The 12,267-nt window shown below is 49.8% G+C and overlaps 1 protein-coding gene across 1 annotated transcript in view; it reads right to left on the bottom strand.

Annotated features, from left to right (window-relative positions):
• Positions 1-403, bottom strand: part of Setd7 (SET domain containing (lysine methyltransferase) 7) — a 46,820-nt gene extending 46,417 nt beyond the window's left edge. Inside the window, exon 1 of the mRNA XM_005386687.2 lies at positions 355-403. Within this exon, the coding sequence (XP_005386744.1) occupies positions 355-388 (34 nt within the window). The 5' untranslated portion in view covers positions 389-403. The remainder of the gene's footprint in view (positions 1-354) is intronic.
• Between the last annotated feature and the right edge of the window lie 11,864 nt (positions 404-12,267).

Raw genomic sequence — 12,267 nt, 5'->3', positions numbered from 1 at the left:
GCGCGTCAGCCCGCGGCCCGGGCTCCGAGACGCCAGGGGGCGCCAGGCCGCCCGATCCCGCCAGAATGCGGGGCCCTCCCCGGAGCCCCCCATGTCCCCCTCCTGCCCTCGGTTGGCCAGGCCCCCGGGCGATGCTGAAACGCAGCCGGTGCACGCGGCGGCGGGCTCTTTGTGACTCCGGAAACTGGCGCACCGGGGCTGGGCTGGCTGCGCGCCCTGGAAGGACCCTCGCCCGCGCGCCTCCTGGTCGCGCCTCCCGTCCTGCTGGTGCAGTCCCCGGCTGTCACCCTGCTACCCCAAGTGCCAAGCACTTCACAGATTCAGCCGCGTTGGAATGGGGAAAACCTTGGGTACCCTTGGTTCCCGGCCCAGCCACTTGAAGTGCCATTCATCATGGCGCTGCCGCTTACAGGTGGCCACAAAACCGAGGAGCGGGTTCCAGGGCTGCAAATGCACACGACGTCCCGGAATCACCGCGCTCGTGAGCGCGCCGCTCGGGCTGGTGCCAGGAACAGCCGGTGTGGGAGGCGCGGGGTGCGGCGAGGGCACAGACAGTTGTTTCATTTTGTCTTCTGAACAATGACTGAGACTTCCCGCACCTGGGACCCCTCCTTGATTTTTGCCTCTGTGCTTAAAGCCAGGTTTTGGTTTTTTAAAAAGAGTATTGATGGCTTTTTTAAAAATTCACGTTTTTTATCTTTGTGGAAAAGAGGACAATGCTAGGGACCTGAGTCTCACACGCGGCCAGAAATTTCAGACCCTTTTGACTGTGTTAGAAAGACGGGGAGAGTGCTGGACCAGGGCGATGGACCTGGTGGGATGTGGGGTCCTGGTGCCACTTGCTCCCAAGGCTGCCCTGGGAGGCCACCTGCCCAGCCTAAATTCCTCCTCCTGGACACTAGGGGTTCAGGCTACACTACTGTAAGTTCCTTGGGCTTGATTTCTCTGAGGACCTTCAGCTCAGGCTAGACCACGGTGGGATCCCCTGGCTCAGGCTAGACCCTTGGGAGGGTCTCCGCTTAGTCAGAGCCCTTGCACTCTTCCTGCATAGGTGACTTCCTCCAAGTGCCTCCAGTGCAGACCCCTGGCCCCAGGCTCCACAGAGAAGGTGAAGCCACTTCCAGTGACAATGTGTCCAGATGCGAGCCTCAGAACAGCGTTTTAGCCAGGCGTGGTGGTGCACGCCTATAATTGCAGCACTCAGAAGGATCGTCATGAGTGCGAGACCAACCTGAGCTACAAAGTGAGCTCAAGGCCAGCCTGAACTGCATAGCGAGACCTTGCCTCAAAAAGACCAAAAAGAAAAAAAGAAAGAAAAGAAAGAAACAACGTTTTATTTGGATTTTTTAAAAGACATGTTTTATTGAGCTTGGTCATGCACTTTTTGAGTTATAGTTTTTCATTATTTCCCCTTTTACATAACTTACTGATTACTAAGGCACAAAACCACACCAGATACTCATCGTTCCCCGCTTTCCAGTTTATTTTCAGGGACAAAAAACATGCTGAAAGCCAGGCGTGGTGGCACACGCCTGTAATCCTAAGCACTAGGGAGGCTGAGGCAGGAAAGTTGTCATAAGTTCGAGACCATCCTGGGCTACAAAGTGAGCTCAAGGTCGGCCTGAACTGCATAGTGAGATTCTGTCTCAAAAAGACCAAAAAAAAAAAAAAAAAAAAAAAACCCAACCAAAAAAAACCCTAAAAAAAATGCTGAAAGCCAGCGGAAGAAGCACAGATAATGTATTCCTTTACCCACATGGGATGAGGTAGAGGAGGGTGGGTGGGGAGAAATGCAGGTTCATGGTGTGGATGTATGCTCAGGGGTATGAGAGGGAAGGCCTATGTCTGCTCTAGCTTTATTATTGTTTTTTTGAGACAGGGTCTCCATGTGTATTCCAGGCTGGCCTCAAACTCAAGGCGATCCTCCCACCTCAGCTTCCCTAGTGCTGGGATTATAGGTGTGCGCCACCATGTCTGGCAATGCTCTAAAGGATGATGTCCAGCTGTCCCCTTGCTGCATCGAGATTTTCCCAGTCTGCACTGCACCACTCAGATCTTTCCAGGAGCTGCTTGGAGAATGCCCGGGACCTAACACACAGCCCCATCCCTGGAGCAGGCCTCTGCAGCACCTGCAGGGCAGGGAGAGAGGCAGCCAGGGCTCAGGCAGTCAGCTGGAGAGGAAGGGAAGCTGTCGGGGAACTTTCCTCACATCTGTTCAGGAGGTGGGCCGCAGATGGGTGGTCCCATGTCTCCTCTTTCACCATTTTGGCTCTGCACCCAAAGCTCACGCAAAATGTTTTATGATGCCCCTGAAACACACATTCCTGTCATCCCAAGTACTCGGGAGGCTGAGGCAGGAGAATCAAAATGTCAAGGCCAGCCTGGGCAACTTATGGAGACTCTGCCTCAAAAGAAAAAATAAAATTAGGCACGGTGGCACATGCCTATAATCGCACTGTGGGAGACGCTGTCTCTGAAGGGAGGTGGGATGGGGATGTACCTCAATGCAGAGGCCCTGAGTTCAAACCCCAGTGCCAATAATTAATCAATGATTTTTTTGTACCAGGAATCGAACTCATGACCTTGTGCTTGCCAGGCAGGTGCTGTGCCACTGAGCTATATTCCTGGCCAATAAATTAATTTTTAAAAGGGGTTGGGGATGACCAGTGGTAGAGCACCCCAGGTTTGATTCTGAATACCACAGACACGCACACAACACAAAACAAAAAGCCACACGCAACAACCCCCAAACAAGCAAGCAAACAAAATGCACCTTTGCCAGTCATTCTGCTCAAGTTCAGACCAATTCTTATTTGCAGCCCTAAAACCAGCAGCGTGCCTGGTGCCGGATGTGGGCCGAGCGTTGTCAGTGCTGACTTTGCAGATCGCAATATTCTGTTTTCACTAAGCAGCACTGTGTCCTCCTCCCAGGCTGGGGCTCTAGGCCTTTTTGGCAAAGTGCTTTGCTTTGACCCAAGTCTGAAGAGCATTTTGAAGTTGTTCTACTTTCCCGCATGACCAGAGGCCCCGATCTGCTCCCCTCACATTCTTCTGCACCGTTTTCTTTCATAAACCCTCTCTCCCCTGGGCTTCCCACCAGTGTGTGATGGGCCGGAGGATTGAGCCCTGCATCCCACGCAGTGTGCGGTGGCAACATGGCTCAGCTCCTGCCTCCCCAAGCCCCGTGAGCCTGGACAAACCCCACTGAGGAGAGACAGACGGACAGGGTGTCTGGCCTCAGCCCCTGGGCGGGACCTGCCTGTGTGCTGGTGAGGAGTGCCTGTCCTGAGCTGCCCTGGCTTAACTTGCACCAAACCCCTCGACCTGTACAACTGCTCCCTACTCAGCTTGGGACACATACATCCCTCTCCTAGCGCAGCAAGCAAAATGCTGATCTGATCTGACTCACTCCACCCCCCATGTCTCTCCACAGAGAACTAACAAGACTCATCTATTTACAAGGCTGATGTTATTTTGCAATAAATGTATTTTCACAAGCTCCTTGTATTTTATGCATCTTCCTACATTTAGGGAAAACAAGTCTGTCAGTTCTCGGCTGTGCGTGCTGCTGAGTGCTGGGGATGCTCAGTGAATGTGGGTTCAGGTCTCACTGACTGCACCCTGGTCTGCAGGGAGAGGCTGGGGACCCCAGCAGCAACCCCAAGTTCCTGAGAGGGAGGAGCCTCCAGCTCGGCAGTCGGGAGTCCCATCAGGGCCTTGCCAGGCACCCAGAAGCTTGTGACTGGTGCTGTGGTTCTGGTTGGCAGCATTTGCTCGTACTGCCAACAGGGACACGAGGGCAGACTGAGTGAAAAAACTCATCAATAATCACCAAGTTCCTGTTTATTTCTGGTTGTCTGAGACATGGTCTCACTATGTAGCCCAGGCTATCCCTGAACTTGCAGGGATCCTCCTGTCTCGGCATCCCAGGTGCTGTGATTACAGCCTTGCATCACCACGCCCAGCTTTATCAAGTCCCATTTTAGCACTGATCATTCCTTAACAACCCGACCCTCCCCACGCACACACCCCAATCTGCTAGTTGGATTGAATTGTCACCTGGGCTCTCTTGGTTCTGAGCCCCCCGGGTGAAGAAGCTGCCTGGGCCTTAGCCTTCCCATAAGGCGGTTGGGCCACATCAGTTTTAAGCTCAAAGCGTCTCTGTGCAGCTTTCATTGGGGGAAGCTAAGTAGAACATGAGGGCTCATGCAGGGAACAGAAAAAAAGGAAAGTTAGGAAGCTAGAGCCAAGCCGGGAGTGGTGGGACAAGCCTGTAATCCCAGCATTCGGGAGGCTGAGGCAGGAAGATCAGCCTGGCTACAAAGTGAGCTCAAGGCCAGCCTGAACTACATAGCCAGACCCAGTCTTCAAAAGACACACACACGAAAAAGACAAAAAAAAAAAAAAAAAGAAGAAGACGCCAGGGCCACTTTGACAAACTGCGTGTCCCAAGTCCAGGGCGGTCGCTTCCCACTAGCACTGAGCCGAGAGCGCGGGGAGCAGTCACCTTGGCCGGGGAGGGATCACGGGTGTTGGGGGAGGCACAGCTCCTGCGCTCTGAGTCACTGGGAGCAGCTAACCGCCTTAGGGACAGCTGCGGAAGCCGGGGGCTGGGAGGGAGAGGAGCGAAGAGAGGGCGCGCGGGAGGCGACAGGGAGAGAGCGTCGGAACCGGAACCTCAAAGGCGCCTCACCAAGGTCCGGAGCTCCAGCAGAGGGGCAGGGGCGCAGGCGCGCTGCTGCAAATAGACCTGGGGCAGCCGGGACAGGACTCCCGCGTCCAGGCCGACCTGGTTCAGTTCCGGCAGCAGGAAGTGCAGGAGAGATAGGGCAGAATAACCTGACCCGCCGAAGCGAATTAAATAATCGAGAAGACCCGACAGTTGCCATGGCATTAAACACCCCGTGCCACATCAAGTTTCTTTTTTCTCTGTCGCATGATTCAGGTGCTCGCAACCTGTTTTTGTGTCGTTGCAGTCTTGCCAGCCTAAACCGAATTTAGGCCCCCGGGCATGGAGGAATGGAGGAGGTGGCCCAGATATTTTCGTTTGGGTCAACTCTGGGCCAGTGTTCTTTCCACGGTGTGTCGGGTCTTCTGCGCTTCTCCTTACAAGATAAGAAAGCACTCGGGAGAGTTCGCTCTGGTGAAGCCAGCGAGAGGCAGGATTTTTTGTTTTTGGTTTTTTGGGACAGGGTCTTGCTATGCAGTTCCGGCTGGCCTTGAGCTCACTTTGTAGCCCAGGCTGGCCTGGAACTCGCAACGATCCTCCTTCCTCAGCCTCCCCAGTACTGGGATTACAGGCGTGCACCACCACGCCCTACTGATTTTTTTTAAAAAAGAAGAAAAATTGGATGCAGTTTGCAGAGAGAATTGCTTTAAAAATTGCTTCAGAAAAATCAACGGGAGGCAGCAATGTGAACAATAAATATAATCACCATCAAAATCAAATGTCTTTTTAAATATTTTTACTTTATTACTTTTAAAATTTATTTTATTGGGTTATAATTAAGATTGTTGGCTCTTGCATTTTATGGACACGGAGGAAGAACACATTCTATACTCATGAAATTACCCTGCTCTGGACACAGAAGGGTAGGAATATACAATGTTGCACGAATGTGACTCACTTTGATCAGACCCAGACAAGAATCTGCTTGATGTCTGACAAACACAGTTTCCCTTTGTAGATATAGGCACTGCAGAAGATAAATTCCACCCAGAATTTACTCAGCCTGGAGTTAGAGGAAATTGAACCTGTGTGGTGCACCAGAGAACACCAGAGAAACACTCTGGACAGTGTCAAGAAGGATGAGCAGCTGCTCCTTCCTAGCAGTTTCTGAGATGATTTGAAGCGTCGTACACAGCCCTCATTAACCGAGTCTCACTTTTGTTTGCACGGTCTCTCTTCCTGGGAATCCATCCTGGACTCAACACGGAGATCAGTCAGGAGGCCCTTAAGTGACCCTCAAGAACAGCCTGGGAAGCGATGGCTTCACATCCAGGCCCTCTCGGCTGCCTGGAGATCAAGGTGAGGGCCTGGATGTGAAGCCATTGCTGGGTGCCCGGTCTGCGGTGGGCCGGGCTTCCGCAGGGTGGGGAGCTGCTCGGCTCAGGCCTCCTGAGCCCCTCAGCCCCCACCTCCAATTCCCCACCGTGCGGGTGTGGCAGGAGGTTGGGAATCAGCTGAGTCCTTCGCAGGGGAGAGGAAATGAGACGGAGCACGGGATGCCTTCCCCTCCCGCAAATCCGGTGCAGTGGGGTTTCCGCAATGACTCGTCTTAGTACTTCAATGGGCGCTCTGAATGTGTTCGTGGAGAACGTGCGGGACACATGGTAGATTCGCCTTGTTCATAGACTTGTTTGTATCCCAGCGATGCTTTCTGTTGCCACCATCTATTCTTTTTTTTTTTTTTTTTTTTTTTTTTTTTTTTTTTTTTTTTTTTTTTTTTTTTTTTTTTTTTTTTGTCTTTTTGAGACAGGGTCTCACTATGTAGTTTAGGCTGGCCTTGAGCTCACTTTGTAGCCCAGGCTGGTCTCGAACTCATAACGATCCTCCTGCCTCAGCCTTCTGAGTGCTGGGATTGCAGGCATGCGCCATCACACCCGGCTCCACCTGCTCTTCCAATGCAGAAAGTAATTTGACATCTTCGATTCGATTTATACCTCACCGTGATCTCCAAGACAAGACAGGTTGGAGGACCTGCCTTGAACTTCAGGACTAAAGTCAGCTAAACGAGGTCCAAATTAAACCCACTGGCTGTCCACAGAAGCTGCCACCTCATGCCGAGCACGGAGCATTCTCAGGAGCGGGCAGGGAGGGCAGGAGAGGAGAGAGACGAGTGCCGGACATAGAGAGACACTCACTGTGTCCCGAGAATTTGATTAATCCTCAGAGTGACTTAGGGACGAGGAACCTGAGACTGCTCTTAAACGGCTTCTGGGGTCACAGAGCTGGGGACAGCGGGGTTGGAGCCGCAGCCGTTCCAGTTGTGAAGGGAACTGCTGTGTTGTTCCTTCCTTCACAGGGAACTTGCAGCACAGGTGCAGAGAGAGATTGTTCTAGAAGATGACTGGGTCAAGGGAAACTCCTCCCTGCTGTTGGAGGGGGATTTGTGTCCCTGTGTGGATCTTTGAGGAACTGTCATGGAGCTGAAAGCCCGTATGAGGGGGGGCGTTAAAAGCACAGTGCAAATGAGGTTATTGGGCTGGGATGTTCCGCAGACCATGCGTCCCCAAGGCCCGGCTTAGCTGTTAGAAGTGGACGCTCTCTGGTTTCCGGAGTTCCACGTTGGCCCACCCACACAAGCCTTTCGCGCATGCGCCCTCTGGTCTTTCTGCCTCACAGCGCAGCACTTCCGGTGTAGTCTTTCCTGAGGAGGCTTTAGGCTCCTGCAGTGCTGGGCATCGCATCTATTTCACATCTCCTTTCTAGACACTGTCTAAAAATACATAGGCAATCGGGTGTGGTGGTGCACGCCTGTAATCCCAGCACTCGGGAGGCTGAGGCAGGAGGATCATTGTGAGTTCAAGACTAGCCTGGGCTACAAAGCGAGCTCAAGGCCAGCCTGAACTGCATAGTGAGACCCTGTCTCAAAAAGAGGAAACCGCCCCCCCCCCCACACACAACGTTTTCTTATTGTGACTACTATTGACCATTATCAGTATAGGATTTTTTTTTTTTTTTTTTCTCCCTGGTACCGGGAATTGAACTCATGGCCTTGCACTTGCCAGGCAGGCGCTGTGCCACTGAGCTAAATCTCCAGCCCCAAAAGGGGATTATTTTTAAACAGTCTTCTGCAGATCTGCAAGTTTCTTTACCTTCCTGGGCTTTATTTCCTTTGTATGTGCAGTGGACGTTTTAGGAACCTCTACCTATGGAGAGTACTTGAGGACTAATTTTTGGGAGCAGGTGGAGATGGGAATTGGTTATATGTGTGGAGACAAGATAAGCCCATAGTGCCTAAAGCAGTCAAGCTCCCTCAGTCTTGGTAAAAGCATCCTGCCTGGACAATTCAGCCATTAGTTGCTAGGCAACCTTGTATCTTGTGGTACTGACTTTGCAAGAGTATAAATTAACACCCCTACTGTTGTTGTGAGGTCCTCTTACCTATCCAGTAAAGGGCCCTCCACCGGACCCAACTCTCAGCAAGGAGTCCTGACACTAATCGAGGCAGTGCAGGTAAAGTACTCTACACAGGTCGTGCTCAGGCAAGTACACAGGACATGGTGTCCGTTGTTCCGACTGTCATCATAGTCACTTGTACCTATGTTTCTACAGTTTTTTTTTTTGTTTGTTTGTTTTTTTGGTCTCTTTTTGAGACGGGCTTGCTATGCCATTCAGGCTGGCCTTGAGCTCTCTTTGTAGCCCACGCTGGTCTTGAACTTGCAAGGATCCTCTTGCCTCCGCCTCCCGAATGCTAGGATTGCAGGCATGTGCCACCACCCCTGGCTGTGCCTCTGTTTCTGCCTCTTCTAATCCTCCATGGAGCAAGAAGTGGCCTTGGAGTCAGATCCCGTGGGTGACATTGCCTACCAGTGTCAATTTCACTCGCAGGGTCAAATCTACACAGCGAATGCTGGTGCACCTGCTCACCACACTGTAAGCTGCACTGTCACCTGCCTGTCCCACAGGCCAGGCTCTCCAGCCACACTGTCCCTTTGTTCCTGGGAGAGAAGTACGTCCTGTCCAACCTCAGGGCCTTTGCAGCCACGGCTCCCTTTGCCTGGATTCTCTTCCTTTCCTCTCCTCATAGCTGGTTTCCAGACATGCCATCAAAGTGGCCTCCAGGGAGAGTGCCTCAGCACATCCCATGTCGAATTTCCAGCAGAACGCTTGTCACTGTCTTGTATGTTTCTGTTTGCTTGTTTTATTCTGTTACCTAGCGCCAGTCTCTCCTCAGATCTGTTTGTCATGTGAGCTGTCGCCTGTCTCCGGGGCACCTTGCTTCATCCAGCACATCTCAGGTTATCGGGTTAAATAACCCTTAGTTATTGCAGACTGATCAGACCACAATCTCCCAAGCAAGTGGACGGTGAAGGCTTAAATAAATGAGACAACTGAAATGATTTCAGGGCTCCAGGAGGGTCTAACTCTCTTATAGCTTCAATATTCTCTGGGTTTAGACAAAGACTTCTCTGAGTATTTATTTGATTTACAAACAAAGGAGGAGGATACTCAAGAAAACCAGGGCATCTAGCAGGCCCTTGGGAGAATTTTCCCAAGTAGTCAATTATGTCAGTCAGGAGGACTACCTTCTCTTTAGGTTGGTATTTACTGTAGGAGTGTGGAGTCTGCAGCTATAGTCTGCTTTTAGTTAATTGGGGTTGGAGCCAGACATCCTCAGCTGTGGCCTTATCTTGTCCTTTGAGACATCCCAAGTTCACAGGCCAATACAGGCCTCAGCAGGGACCAGTGACTCATAGAGGTTCACTTACTATAAGTCCACTGCCCATCCCCAGACAAGGTGCCTAGGCTTTGGACAACTCACAAGTAAACATAGAGAGCCAGTTGATTAATATTAAATCCTGCTCAGAGCCACTTTGTGGTGGTCTCTATCAGCAGGTGCTTGACACAGGGTTGTTAAAAGCTGTAACTGGGTAAAGATCTTTGTCAAATGAGGAAGGGTTGAATCGCCTCCTCCCTGTGTTTCTTAAGGAAAAAGAGAGGGTCCACCCTCTACCCCCACTTCCGGTGAGGAGAGGCTGATTAAATATCTCAGAACCGTCTGTTTCTCAGCCCCCCAGATGTGGCTGGATTTATAACTTTCCAGCTCTGATGGAGGTTTTTTCCTTTCTTATTTAGAGGTGCTTCAGATTTGAAAAGAGAACCCTTGCAGGCTTTAACTCTGCTACATGAGGCTGGACAAGCAGTCCCCAGGCTACAAAGAGGTCGTGTTCTTGAAGTTTCTTTGTGTATGTTGTTTGTTACCAACACAGAATGCATTTTTTCCCACTGGAAACAATGTTCTCAGACAGCCCACAAAAGCCTATTTAACCCACAATGCTAACTTAGAAAAAAAAAATCCATTGAAATTCTAGGAAACATGACAGGGGAAATGAGTAAGAAGTACGGTTTGAGTGTACATCTCGAATGCTAGCGCTTGAGGGAAGCAGTTTTCAGCAAAGGTGTAGGAGGGAGCAGTGAGGCCCGGGCTTACAGAGGTCCCAGGCAGAGGCTTTCCCAGCTGTCAAGGCCGTGTCCCTGTCCTGTCTGCGGAGCTCAGGCTGTAGACACATAGCGCCTGGCAGGGACAGGTCTGAGCCTGTCCAGGGAACATTCCTGCAGGTCCCCAAGCATCAGAATCCGGCAGGAGCTGACGCCAGTGCTTCCACCCATTGAATTCTAGAGGTGGGAATTGACTCAGGAGGATTCTTCCAGAAAGCCAAGATGTGGGCATGCTATACACGAGGCTCGGGAGCTTCCTCTGGGAATTTCTGCCGGCATCACCTGAGTATAACCTGGTCCTACATCTTTAAAAAACACAAGGCTCCCTTTTGCTTTCATCATTTTTTACCACAATGTAATTTCAGGTAGCCACCTGCCCCATCTCTGATTTTTGTGCTGCTACTTTGAGACAAAAGCTTTAATGCCTCCAAACTAGTCCTCAGAAAGCAGAGGGTGATACCCAAATATTCTCATATTCTTATCAAATGTCTCATGTCAGTTTGAATAAAAAAAGTGTTCTACTTGGGAAAGAGCCCACTCATGGGAAACAGCTCAGTCAACCCTTTGGGCCGCTTCTAGACATTTGTAAATAATTAAATTTGGATCGATGTTACATCTAAATGTAGAGGGCAGGGCTGGAGATGTTGCTCAGTGGTAAAGTGCTTAGTATGTGAGAGGCTCTGGCTTTGACCCTTAGCACTTCAAAATTAATTAAGTAAGTAAGTTAGAGGGCAAATTAAAAACAGGGAACATTTCCAATGATTGTGTCTTATAGGGGATTTTAAATGCTAAGGCAGGAGGAGTAATATGCTCCTGGAAATTGTTTTAGATACTTCCCAAAAGCGCTGTAATGATGATGGAGATGCTAATATTGTACATAAATGCAAAGAGTTTGAATAAAATTGTTTCATAAAATGTGAGATTGAAAAGAGCAATAGTTCTTCATGAGGGTATTATTTTATGAAATATGTGGTTTAAATATGTGTGGCCCAAATGAATATATTAAATATTACAGACATATGACTTGTCTATATAATAATAGTTTATATTATCCATATACAGTTTACATTATCCCTCCTAGGCTAATTAAGGGGGAAGGATCGAGTTGGAAAAATAGGGGTCATATTATGTAACGCACCTCTTGGTTTTCAGGTATATGTGGTATAACCTCAAAACAGGTTTATTTAGTTTTTTGTTGTTGTCTTTTTGAGACAGGGTCTCACTATGTAGTTCAGGCTGGTTTTGAGCTCACTTTGCAGCCTAGGCTGGTCTCAAACTTGCAACAATCCTCCTGCCTCAGCCTCCTGACTGCTGGGATTACAGACGTGTGCCACCACGCCCTGCTTCCTACAATCACTTTTAAAATCACTTCATTACAAATACACAAACTGACATTATTAATTAATGTATATTAATAGTTAGAAGTAGGATCTGGATAATCCCAGATGATTATTCATTTAAAACCATTTATATTTTACTGAGTAATCTGTTTACTTACACGTTATATCTACTTGCAGCTGTTCTTTAAATGAAACAGTAAGATGAGGGCATATGTACTGGCCTCTTCGGGTGTGTGGTTGGGTAAGCTCCCTCTCAGGCTCTGTGGTTCTTTCTTAGAGACTTCTCTCTACAATACCAGCTACTTTGGGTCCAGGTGGTTCAGGACCAAATCCAAGTCCCATCCTGTTTAGCTCTCTAATCTTGCGCAAATACGTTTCTCTCACAGTGCCTGCCTCTCTCTCAAATGGGGACAACAATAACATCCATTTCCTTGGGTGATGGGGAGGAGGACATGAGATCCCTCCTGCATGTCAACTAGCAATAAATGGCAGTGGTTATGTGGTTGTTACTATTACTTTAAAATCTAGGCTGGTGATTGCATCAGCTCCCCAAGGCTGCTGTAACCAAGTACCACAAGCTAAGCAGCTTAAAATAACACACATTATTCTCTCACAGTCCCAGAGGTTGGAAGCTTGAAATCAAAAGGTCAACAGCTCCACGCTCCTGCTGAACTCTGGGAGGGAATCCCTCCTCGATTTTCCTTGCTGCTGCTGTCTGCGCTGGCTTGTAGGTGGGGATGTGTCTTCACATGGTCTTTCCTG

This window comes from Chinchilla lanigera, unplaced genomic scaffold (assembly GCF_000276665.1).
Source record: "Chinchilla lanigera isolate Chin_1 unplaced genomic scaffold, ChiLan1.0 scaffold00027, whole genome shotgun sequence".
In the NCBI taxonomy this organism is placed as follows: Eukaryota; Metazoa; Chordata; class Mammalia; order Rodentia; family Chinchillidae; genus Chinchilla; species Chinchilla lanigera.
This window is presented reverse-complemented; position numbering and strand designations above follow the sequence as displayed.